Raw genomic sequence first — 12,663 nt, 5'->3', positions numbered from 1 at the left:
TGAGGCAGCAGCTGGGGAAGCAGCTCCCAAGCAGTGGCGTGGCAAGTGGAGCGCTTGAGACCAGGTGCCAAAAGTTTATGCAGCAGGAAGCAACGCTAAGGAACGCGGGAGGCCAGTAGCAGATTGCGTATGGAAGACCAAGCAAAGACCAAGCAAAATGGTCACCACAAAAGTCCTGGGCTACAGGCATTGCTGGTAATCAACACCACAGAGAGCCACTGGGAGGACGAATGAGTGAATGGGAAGCACAGGGCAGGCAGGCAAGCAAATATGCATTCAACATTGTTTTTTTGGATACCAAACAAACAAAGTTAATTAAAAGTAATTTTTGAATAACGGAACAAGTACTTTTGAATATCAAACAGAGTAAAGATCAGTGTTGAGCACTCGTGAAGTGAGTGAAAGAAAGGTGGTGCATGTGGCAGTTACAACGCAGTGTATTGACAAAGTCAAAGCACGCCAAGAAGGGTACAAGATAAGAAGCCAAGTATTGATCAAAGCTACAAGAGTTCAAGGCAACCAAAACTAACAGAGTTCAAGGAACTACAGGTTAAGAGGAAACCTGTATGAGCAAGAGCCAGAAGATGGCTAACCAAGCCATGGTACAGTGTCAACAGAGTGTGACAATGGGGAATCAACTCAACCTCACAAAGAAGCAGTGGCCAATTGGTGATGCAAGGCTACTAAGAGGGAATATCGGTTGCATCACCTGTATGGTGGACCATGTGGTCAGACAACTGCGCCTTAACCAAGTGCCCTGTGTGGAGGAGTCCATGAAAGTATCCATAAAGAAGCCTTGGTTTGGCAACAACCGGTTATGTGATTTGCAAGTAAAGAAAAATAACTGTCTATGCAAATTAGTGATATCCAAAGAGATGGGAAGTGTCCCAAGGTACTGTGTTTTTCACGAAAAGCTGGAACAATTGAACTCTTGGAGAAGGGAACCCTTATACCTTATGAACTGTTTTGAACTTGGGGAAGGGAAAGCTGATTACAAGCCAAAAGCTGGAAGAAGCTCTGAACACTATTCATTTTGATGCGGACATTCCTACACATTGTATGCAGTTAGTTTTGAGGGCAAGTATAGGTTTTGGACACAGACTCCTTTTTAATTTGGACTTCCTGCCAGACTTTTTAGTTTTCTTTAGGTAGGGAAATCTGACCTCATCATAGGGCAAAATAGGCCTTACTCCAACCTGCATTTTAAGTTAATAAAACATTTGAGAACCAAACATGAACCTGTTGTCTGTGTCTACTTAATGATGCCGTTACACCTCCCCACCCCACCCTCCCCCCCCAGCTCACCTACTGGAGAAACGTTTCAGGGCATCAAAGCAACCTCTTTTCCAAGTTCAACATTCAAAGCCTGCACATGTATCTAGGTGCCTGGCAGGGAAGGGGACTCTTGCGTTAGTTTGTACACATGCAGCAGAGATCCCTGATGGCTACCAGAACAGATCTCTGCATGCTTTACTTTTTGAAGTAGCCCAGCCTGTGTGTGCACTTTGTAGGTGTTTACTATGGCACAACCTGCTGTGTACCAAAGAGCTCCAGTTGTGCGAGGATCGGACTGGACAACTCGTGCCCCAGATGATGTTTGAAACAGTCGACTCTCTTGCATGCACGGTGCCTTGCTCAGGATCTCTGGCACTCCAGCACATTGCACTTAAGAACATACGCAGAAGCAGACAGTGCTGCAAAAGCCATACCAACAACCCAAAACATTTGTATCAGTGTTGAGCTCATCTTGGCGAGGCTGGTGGCGCCGCGCCAGCAGGTCCCTGCATGGTAAATGTAGCTGATGCTCGGACTTCGGAGAAAGAGTGCAGGCAGCTATCAGCTGCAGCTGAGCTGTCTGCCTCCAACAAATAAAACACAAACCTTTTGTTTGTTATTGCAACCCCTGGCAACCCTCAAATGACAAACCTTGATTCAGGCAGAGTCAAGAGAAAACATAAGTGTGGACAAAACAAGAGAAAGAAAGGTTTGGAAGATCCTACTAACGGAAACAGACGAGAATCCTGTAGAAATTAAATCCTACCAAGTTTACAGTGTTAAGATTCAAGAAACCATAGGCATCCTGACAAAACCTATAAAGCACTTGTGCCAAAAATATTTTGTCTGTGCCATTGGTAATGCCATGTAACAGTAGCTTCAGATTTACAAATGTTGTGGTGGAGTCAATTGCTCTGATGGTGGTTAGGCAGTTGCTGGATATTGTTTTAGTTAACCCAAGAGCATCAACTCTGCACGGTCGCCAACCCTTTGACACTCCCATAATCCTACAGGCAGAGGTAACCATAGGCTGTTAGAAGAATTAGCATGCAAGCTTCCGTATAAAAGTATACTTTTTAAATGCCAACCCCAGAGAAGAGTACTACAACACATATTAAAATTTCAGAGGCAATCACTCACCAGCAGTAAAGTCTCCATTTAAATCTATGAACGCATGAGAATGTGGAATGAACATTTCGTTTGTTGCATTCAATGTGTAATCCAGATTTAAATTCCTGTAAGGAAAAAAAAAAATCTAATTTCAAATCCTTACATCTAGAGACTCAACATATGTTTTCAATGCACTAGCACACCAACATTAGATTTATGCAAACTGTGAATACATAGGATATATCAAAAGAAGAAATCGTATCCTGGCAATCCTGCACTCGCATGCAGATATTGGAATACATGCCTTTTTGAAAAGCAACCCATCAGGTCTTCTAGATGATCATAAAAACATGCCCGAGCATTAATGCTTAATGTTGGGAAATGTCCCCGAGGTGACTTACAGGTTCCTTTTATCCTACATGTAATGAGAACATGCGTTTTTGAAAACTAACAACAACTAAAAACGGCAATGCCACCAGAAGTGAAATATTTTGATGAATACATAGTATGCACTTTGCGTATGAGTAGAAAAATATTTGGGAGGACGCAAAATGGCTGGCAATAGGAAATATTAAAATTGTGCAATGGAACCTTTTTGCACTGTAATGGGTCAGAAACAGTAGACGGGCAAGAAGGCACCATTTGTTTGACTTTTATTCTTTTCAAACTCAAAAGGGACTAATCTTTACCAAAGCTATAAATCCAAAACCTTACTCTATAACAGAAACTAAAAGGGTGCTCATAAGGATGTCTAAACAAAAAGTGAAATCCTTGGTCTGGAATCCCATACTCCCTAGTCACTTTCCCTACTTCTAAAAAGAAAATAAAAGACAACCAAGGAATATGTTTGGTAACTACCCATTGAAAGGATGGCTTCTTGTACCAACCCCAACTCTATGCTTTTCTACCATAAGCCCTGGCCTAGTTTTACATTTCGTCTCATGCTGGAGTGCCATCCCGGGACTCTAGTTAGGTCTCTTTGTGGCTTCTCCCAATCTGGGTTCCTTTCCTTTCCACTTCTCGCTATGGGTGGCTTTCAGTCTTTCCCCCACCTTGGGGCTTTCCTTCTTCTCAGTCCACCCTACCCCCATTGGGGGTTCTCTCTATCTTTGTTCTCCCCACTTCAGGAATATCTTCCTTTGCTCCCTACTCCAGGGCTTTTCTCTGTCTCACTCCCTACTCTGGAATCACTTTGATCTCTCCCCTTTCTCGCTTTGCCACCCACCTCTTGGTACATTGGAGCCACAGGGTACCTGATCATGTTGAGTAATGCTCCTCAGGAGGGGTGTGGCGTCTGGTTGGCCCTCCTCTCGCCATTGAGTCGCTTATGCGACTCGTCAACTGGACTCTGCGTTGGCAACTCTCTACTCTCTCGCTGTGGGGAACATGTAGATGGCTTCTTGTCTGTGCTGTGCCCGGCCTTCTGATCTAATCCCTCCTCATTGCCCCTCAAGACTGCTCGCCATTTCTGGCGTGCAGCAGTCTCTCAGTGCGCACCGCCAGCCGGGACACCAGGTCTGGCATTTCCTCTCTGCTTCTGGCCACTCCTTCTGTGGGGGCCTTGGAGTGGTTAAACTCTGCAGGATTGGTGGAGACACTCTCCTGATCGTTTCTTCCCACAACACTCCTCTAGGGGGCTGGTTTATCAGTCTTCCATGGTGGCTGTACATAGGTCGGCTCAGAAGCTGAGTCAGCACTTATTAAAGAAGTTACAAGGTTATCATACATCTTAGCCCCTACCCGACATACTCCATGAAGATGGTAGCGTCATAATGCTTCTACTACATAAATCTACTATGGCAAATTTGTCTGTACCCATCAGAGGCTATCAACCACAAAATTGGACTACTGTAATAACCTCTTGATGGGTACATCTAAGACTAATATAAAAAGTTCTAAGTAGCTCAGAATGGAGCTGTCCGAGCAGTTTATGGACTAGGCTGGAGCTCCAAGATTTCGTCTGCTAAGAGGAAGCTGCGCTGGCTTCCAGTTGAGCAGCGAATACAATTTAAGGGCACTGTTCTGGTGTATAAATGCCTTTCGGGTAATGCACCCCGCTACCTCTCCACCAAGACAAAAAGAGCTCCTGTAAGAAGGAACCTCAGTACACATGGTAACCAGCTGTTGCATCAGCCACGTGTGATCCTCAAGAAAATTGGTGGCACCAGTTTCCATGCATGGGCACCAACTACTTGGAACTCTCCCCCCCTTGATCTTAAGAGCTATGTCTCCACTACCTCTTCAAAAAACAATTTGAAGACAATGCTGTTTGATGGAGGGACGGTCTAGTTAATGCTAATTTACAACCTGTTGCTATTGAAACACCTTTCGGAATGCCTACCTTTTTTATGTTTTGTATTAGTCTTCATGAGCACCTTGAGGCCTAGGGGGAGTGGCGTGACATAAAAAAATAATATAGATAGATAGAGAGGGATGCTGACTGGTACCCCCCTCTAGGGTCTTCCCGTCTCCTGGGGGGGAGTGGGAGTGGGGGAGGGGGGAGTCACCTCCAGAGGGATCCACTTATCTTGTACCCTAGCGGGTGTTAAGCATAGCAAGCTCACCTCCCTAGACCCAAAGAAGGTGGCTCCTCCATGGGGAGAAGTGATGATCTTCCTGGATTCATCACAGTATACTTAGTAAAAAGATGTTAACAGGATGTATTTTGTTGCAAGCAAGTATCAAATCAATAATTAATTTGTAATCTTACAGGTTTTCAATGGTCTGTAATTAATCATTTTAATTGACTAAATATTTTGGGAAACTTTTGAGCGAATGAATCATTTTTAGGTTTTAAATTGTCCACAATGTCCTTGAAACAAAATTGTGTATAAAGTATTTAGAAGGTTTCCTTAACAGAAGGTTAACCATCACGTTATTGAACAATTGTAAAGATATACGTGTCAGCAGTAACTGATGCTTACAGTGCCTGCAATACCACCCAGAGCCCTATCTGCACCGCCATCGAATGATCATACCTGGCTATAGAGTGAGCACACCAGAAGTGCCAGATAGCCATGTCTTCCGCCCATATATGACTGGGGTGAGGCACCTACCAGCAGTTTCTGCTCAGCATCGTCTGCGATCAGGCACAACAGGCATGGCCAAAAGCTACAGCATTCACACAGTCACCCTATTTGCACACTTTTTGGTGAATTTTAATGTCAATTCAATCACAATTTTTGGCGCCACATTTTTAAATCGTTAAACAGAGTGGGTCCTGTACTTTTCAGAGGCTTCAATGCAGTTTCAGCCAAAGGAACCAAAATTATATGCTTCGAAAAAACAGCCTTTTTACTATGTTCGAACATCAGTCCTCCATTTTTGGCAAGGCATGTACACATTGTGGTGGGTCAAAGAAGGACACAGACTCAAATGGTATGGTGGATGATATTTTGTTAAAGTAACAGTATAAGGCCCAACGTTCTTTACTGCTATAGGTGGTCCCCACCTATGTTACTAACTACGTGCTTGTTTGTCAATCATGAATATCCCAAATAAATCAGTCTGCTGTCCAAAAACTATACTAACCGCCCCCATCACTTATGAAAATGAAGGTCAGGAGAATGACTCCCTTTTCCTTAGGGTACTTCGAGTAGCAGTCATAATATCCAAGTCGAAAAAATCTCTTGCGACTTATCTGATGTCATGCGCTTTTCACCTACCGAGCTTCAGGGCTCGCCCATGCCGCACTTCAGGCACAGCCCATATATCAACAGAGGCACACACCCAATATCACGTGACAGAGCATATGATAGGAGGAGACAGAATCCGGACAAGGCTACACCAAGCTATTTAAGCGCCTTCAGAGCATAGCTCAGTGCTTCTCAGTTAACTTGGCGAGTTCTTGATTAGGATTTGACTACATCTTCTTTAAGATTGGATTACCCCATTAGATTTGCCGAATAGTATTTTGGACCCCTGACTTTTGGAAATCAGACTCTGGCTTCTGGAGCTTCCCTTTGGTATTTGTACTTTGTTTTCTCACCTACCCTTATCCATAGCTGCGCCCCCGTGCCACCTTTGTATAGCAACCCTTATCCCTAGATGAGCCCTCGTGCCGCTCAGGTATAGCATCCCTCATCCCCAGTTGCGCCCTCGTGCCTCCCGCGTACAGTGTTTTCTTGTCCTTTTCCACCTCATCCCTCCATTCCAGCAATGCAGGTAACCATTAGAATAAGGGATGGTGGGGGGCAGGGTTGTTGGTTCTTTCTACATCAGTGATATACTAATACGGACTCCATTTTGTACAGCCATTGAGTACCAGGCGGCACCCTCCTCTACTATTCCTTTTACCTTATTGGTTGGGCAGAGAGTAATAAAAAAAATTCTCTGGCTGATCCATAGGGAGGAACCTGGGATACTGATTAGGACATCTGATCAGTCTTTGAAGCTCCTCAATTGGATAAATGAGTTTTCTCAAGTATCTAGAATTCCCTTTTGCGGTTTCTTTGGTAGCGCCATTGTCCTCGGCCTTGTATCTCTGTAGATTCTTAGTAGGCAATCTTACCCTCGATACTGTTTCGCTCTTGGATATTGACAGTTGTGCTCGTCTGTCATGATGCCTACCTCCAAGGAGCCAGGTCCGACCCAGCAACCCCAGAGGCAGGCATCATTTCCCCCAGGGGAGTGCCAGCGGGTCCAAGCTGGGGGCCCTTTGGATGCAGTCCTGGCGCCTTAGGCGCCAGGCTCATGTTGGACCTCTGTCCTGGCGCCTTAGGCGCCAGGCTCATAAAGCTAGACATGTGTTCAAGTGTTTTAATGTGCACTTACCTGATGCAGACCATGCTGCCACATCCAGGCCCTCTCGAGGCCTGAATAGGAACTACTTTACCTGTGGGACTACTTTCCACCCCGGTGTGGTCGGGGAAGGATACATACCTGATCGGGGGAAGGATACACACTTGGAACTTCTTCCATAGCTATTTAAACCACACCCGATCAGCAACTCACGCTTCGCGTTGTTCTGCTCCTCGCAGCTGGACGCTCACCGCGTCAGCTCCTGCATCTGGACTTCAGCCACGCCTGTCGGCATCCTGGGTCACCTGCAAAGGGAGACAAGAGACCTACCAGCTAATCTGCACCACGGAGACATCACCGACGATCCTGAAAGGGAAGACATCATTTTTAAAAGCATTTCGTTACGATTGCTGCATTTCACTCACCTTTCCTGGGTTCCTCCATCTTCAGCAGCGATCATCCGGATACACAGCCACTTCCCAGAGCCTAGAGAGAAAAAGACAAGAATAAGAGGTGAGAGAAGGAAGGGAATAGGAAAAGCTCAGTTTCCTTCTAAGACTTACCTGTTGGGTCATTCCCATTTCATTTCGGGTCTTGCCGCTTCCAGGCATTTTCCGGACCCCGGCCCCTATGGGGAAAAAAGACAGACATTGAATGAGCGAATGCAAAGACATTACCCGAGCGCTCATCCAGAACTTACCTGTCATTTACTGGAACTGCACGTTTCACTTCGGGTCGGAGCCATATCTCCGGCATTCCGAACCCCGGCCCCTAAGGGGAAAAAGACATAAGCATTAGCGCTTGCTGCAACAAGACAATGAACATTATTATTAAGCTTGGACTTTTGAACTTGCAGCAGAACTTTTACAGCGCCTTACCTGAATAGTCAAGCTTACCTGAACTCCCCATCAATCCTCAATCCAGTGAAGTAACTGGGTTTCAACGCGCTCCTGCATCAGAAGCAGGATGGAGAGCTCATCCTTCCTGACCCTAAGGTGAGACTTCACGGGGAATCGTGGAAGGGTATCGTGGAGGGTTGGAGGAGAGTGGGAGGCTTGAGCATAACTCAGTCAGTAGGTAATACTCCCTTTTCACGCACAGAGGAATATTCCTGCGAGCCAGAGAAGCCAGAGTAGAGGGCCCTTCCTGTCCATCTTCAGGGTCCTGCGCTTCACCATTGAAAAAGCACCAGCACTCGAAGCCAGACCTGCGCCTTCGAGGGAATCAGGTGAGCGTTACACGTCTTGCTCAATTTGACATTGTATTTGGCTTAGTTGCCCAATTCCTCTGTACTTTAATTCGCCTCTTCCTTTCTTTCTAGGATTATCTTGGTCTGGTGCAGAATGACAAGTTCCCTCTCCTTTTCCCCCAGGGTATTGTCATTAATTGGTTTTCGCTCCCACTGTCCAACATTTTACCAATAGTTATTTTCCACTTTTGCCAGGGTATTTCTATGCATTGGCTCCCTCGCACACAAACTATTCTTCAGTTTTTCCACAATCGCTTCTTGGATTTCACAATCTTTGTAGTTACGTTGTTTCAAAAATCATGTTAGTTTCATAGTTTCCACAGTGACGAGTAAACTGCGTGATCTAACAATTCCCTTGACGGCTCCCAGGTTTCCCGTTACCTTTGTTCTTGAAAGGGAAAGTGTTTGGAAACCTTCCTTTGGAACCCTCTTCTCAGTTGTTGAGGTACTGACACCTTCCTTTCCCTGCCATCTGTCTTGCCTAGTTCTTCCGCTTCGTTACAGTGTCGCTGTGTTCTGCTCCTCGCCTGCACACACTGACCTTCTCCTGCCTGTAGTATCGCCCACATTATGCGGACCGCCTGTCCACCACGTACATCCCACTGTGGTCTTGCCACCACCTCTTCCTGCGTTTCCCTTTTCAGGTTCTCTCACTGCGGGTCTGCTGCAAGTTTGGCGTTCCATTCTGCAGCTTTCAGCAAGTTTGAAACTCATGCGCTTCCTGGTCCTCAGCATCTGCAGTTGTTATGCAGGATCGGGGCTACCCCAGCTTGCGTATGCAATCTGCTCTCCCCTACATTCTCTTCTCGTTCTTCTGTATGCACTCTTTAGTGAATGGGTCATACTGCATTAAAGAGAGGTTATCCTTTTGTATAAGATGATGATATTCAAAAAGGAGTTTCTCCGTCCCAGTTCTGGTTCTTTGCATTTTCTGGCATACTAAAACAGCCCATGTAGGCCATGGTATGTCTGGCTTGAGAGAGTTCTTCACACTAATGGGAGTCCTTGTCCCCCAAACGGGGTGTCTCTCCCAGTGAGGTCCCACTTGACTCTACCTATAGGGAGGGTATTGTGGCACAGGCTCACCTCCCTAGACTCATGGGGAAAAGGAACAAATCCCTTTGATTTGTCACAACGTGCACATCACCCCATCACTAAGTCTGGCACCCTCCAGCCCCCCTCTAGTTAATTTGTAATTATTTCTTTCTTGAAAGGAGCATATTTGATCTGTCTGGGGTATGGTCTTGTCCTTTCCATTGTCAGGGCATGCCCTATTAGGCTGTTACATACCCCTTTCAATGACTGTTGCTTTTCTAGATTCATGAATCTAAGCAACAGCCGGTTGAAAGATTTTCAATTAAGCATCAGTTCATGAAGTTTTTAAAAAAAAAAAAAAAAAAAAAAAAACAGCTGGAAGGATAAAAACCAAGTAAAACATACGAGGTAGTCTATACCCAAAATTCCTCTAAGTTTGCCGAGATTCCATTTAGATTTTTTTTTTGCACTACCCAATAACAAAAATTGGTTGTTTTAAGGGGATTTGCAACTTGTAAGGCTCACACTCCCCCTTAAATTTCACACTCGGTATGGAACATTACCAAACTTTCCAAAATAATTCAGAGTGATGTAGATATTTTTTGGGGAGATTTTGTGCAGTTTCATTGAATACTGCCACATACACACTTAAAAATTAACTATATAAATCATCCCGTAGCTAAACACAGCAAATTGTAAAGCAAAACATGGTCAAAGAGTTTAAAGCAACTTCAGATGCGATAGGAAACCAATGTTAATTTTGTAAAACAAAAATTCTCAATATGTTCTTCCAATTCGTCACTGGATATTGCTGAACTACTTATGACTAACATCACTCAAATAATTTGTAGCAGCGATGTATTTTTCAGATGTTTGCAGTTTGTGACAGGGTCAGCAGTCTGGCCCGGTCAAGAAATTATTGAAAGCACTCTCAGCTTGGGGTGGGAGGGTTACTAGGGTGGATACCAGAACCATTTGTAAGATATATTTAGAACTATATTTCATTTCTACATTAGGTGGTCAGCACCAACAAGACGCTCCGTTATATGCAGTCCCACCCCACAATTCTGCGCAATAAACAGGCAGTGTTCTCAAATGTATATAATACAAATTAAAGGTTAAATCAAGAAAAAGGTTGTCTCTAGCTTTATGCAGGGGAAGTCATCACAATGTTGGAAACTCATGGAGCACTGGTTACAAAAACGAAATTGACCATCCTGCATTAAACTCACTATTTCTCACATACAAACGTTATTTCCATAATCCATTACATATATAAAGTTCTGAAGAACACTAGACATTCTAGTTGCACTTCTACCACTTGTCGGTCAGTATATCAAAATCCTTGACTTCACAAAAAGATCTACACATTAGATACGTCACATTTACAAACGATTCAAAACACCCCAATAAACACCAACCATGCATAATATCAAAACTATTGGAGAGCTCATTTCCCCAATTCTCATAAATGCAGTGCTGTGGTCACTGCATGGTTGTGCAGTTTACACTATACTGGTTTATACTTCTGCAGGTTTTTAGGTTAGGGAAGTAATGTTTTCAATTCTCAATGAACACAATTTCAGTTCCTCCACCCAACATGAAAGAATGTTTTAGATTGTATAAGCCCCACTCTACTTCACAAAGTAGTCACTCTGTGCAGTTTCATAATAAGGAGTTACCTGGGATAAATCCACACTATTGCTCTGGGAAAAGAAAATGATTCTTCTTAAGTTGTGCTCAGTTTAAAATGTATTTTAAATAACTATGGCCTTCACTGAACATATATAATCAAACTGATGCTCATCAGTTCATGGTACAGGCATGCTTCCAAATTGTTTAATTTTTTTTTTTTTAAATCAGAAATATGACTGAAAGTTCACCATTTTGCAGCACAATCACAACAGAAAAGCCACTTTTTGTAAATATGAGCAACCTCAACCGTGAATACACTTAAATAATAATGTAGCTTACCCTATGAAACCACAATACCATATTCACTTTCCGTGAATAATTTTTTTAATCAACCAATCGCTCCATCTGCAGGGAAAGCAGGTTTTCTACACACAAATTCTCATTAAGCTTTCAATAGAACGGGAAGCACAGTTACATTTCACACAAACTACACAGATTTCTCCATTTTGAAAGTGTGCCCCTAGTGACAATCACCACCCCAATTCCCTTGCACCTCAGGTCCTAAATCAGGGCAATAATTCCAGGGAATTCATCTAATTAGATTTGGCGGAGTTGTCATGGTCACCTTGAATTAATCATTTGTTGCATGGACCTAGCATAAACCCTCATGTGTTCTGTGAGGGGTCAGTAATGGAAGGTGGACAGCTGCTTGTGGTTTTCCTCAGAATTTAACATTTAATAACGATTTAAGTGCAAATAAATCCTCACAGAAACTCCTCCCATCAGGGGGTTCCCTGCCTAGTCTAATAGCTAAGGGGATTACTGGTACTGTAAACCAAACTGGCCCTCACACTAAACAATAACATTCAAAGTAAATCAAACATAAATGAGTGAATAACCAACAACCAGTAATTTGGATGACCTTCACCTGTCCTGGGTAAAGCCCTTCCCCGGGATTATTCAAAGTAAATTTCCCCAAATGTTCAAAATGAAAATTAAAGTCTTGAAACAGTTCTTGTAAGTTTCAAATGAAACAAACGTTCAACAAACAAAAATCCACTGGTAACAGTTTTTCAGCTTTCTGTTGAAATGTTCCCCTTCCAATTCCAGCCAAGAAAACAGCACCAATGGTAATCCTGGCTATTCACGTTCCAAGATGGTTTTGCCACAGTTCAAAGAATAAATAAACAACTTTTTATTATTTATGACCTCTGCAGTGTCTTTGGTATCATCGTCAGGATGATTCTTAGGTTGTTGCTTTCCTCTTGACAAACACCCTTCTATTATTGTTAACATAGGAACAGGCTCCTTTGTTCCACAGTATGCCCCTACTTCAGCCACGGACAGTATTATACACAGCGACAGTTCTGGTATTTTTGCTTGAGCTTTGTACTTGATTGTTAAGTATTTTAAGGACACGACTCTTCGACTTCCACAGGTAGGCAAGGCACTCTTCTATGCTTTAAGAAAGGGGCAGCAGCAGTCCAAAATGATCTCCTTTATTTGGCATAGGAAAAAACCAAGGATTCACCGAACAGTCATACTCTGCCCAACAGTGGTGGGAGGGTTGGGAGTCCCAGATGTGAAGAGATATATTTTGGCAGTGCAAATAGTGCCCA

At 43.7% G+C, this 12,663-nt stretch overlaps 1 protein-coding gene across 1 annotated transcript in view; it reads right to left on the bottom strand.

Annotated features, from left to right (window-relative positions):
• Window positions 1–12,663, bottom strand: part of ITFG1 (integrin alpha FG-GAP repeat containing 1) — a 1,448,837-nt gene that overhangs the window by 1,252,208 nt on the left and 183,966 nt on the right. Inside the window, exon 6 of the mRNA XM_069607059.1 lies at window positions 2,416–2,510. Within this exon, the coding sequence (XP_069463160.1) occupies window positions 2,416–2,510 (95 nt within the window). The remainder of the gene's footprint in view (window positions 1–2,415; window positions 2,511–12,663) is intronic.

The sequence above is a fragment of the Ambystoma mexicanum genome, chromosome 1p (genome assembly GCF_040938575.1).
Source record: "Ambystoma mexicanum isolate Mex_15411 chromosome 1p, UKY_AmexF1_1, whole genome shotgun sequence".
NCBI classification, from domain to species: Eukaryota; Metazoa; Chordata; class Amphibia; order Caudata; family Ambystomatidae; genus Ambystoma; species Ambystoma mexicanum.
This window is presented reverse-complemented; position numbering and strand designations above follow the sequence as displayed.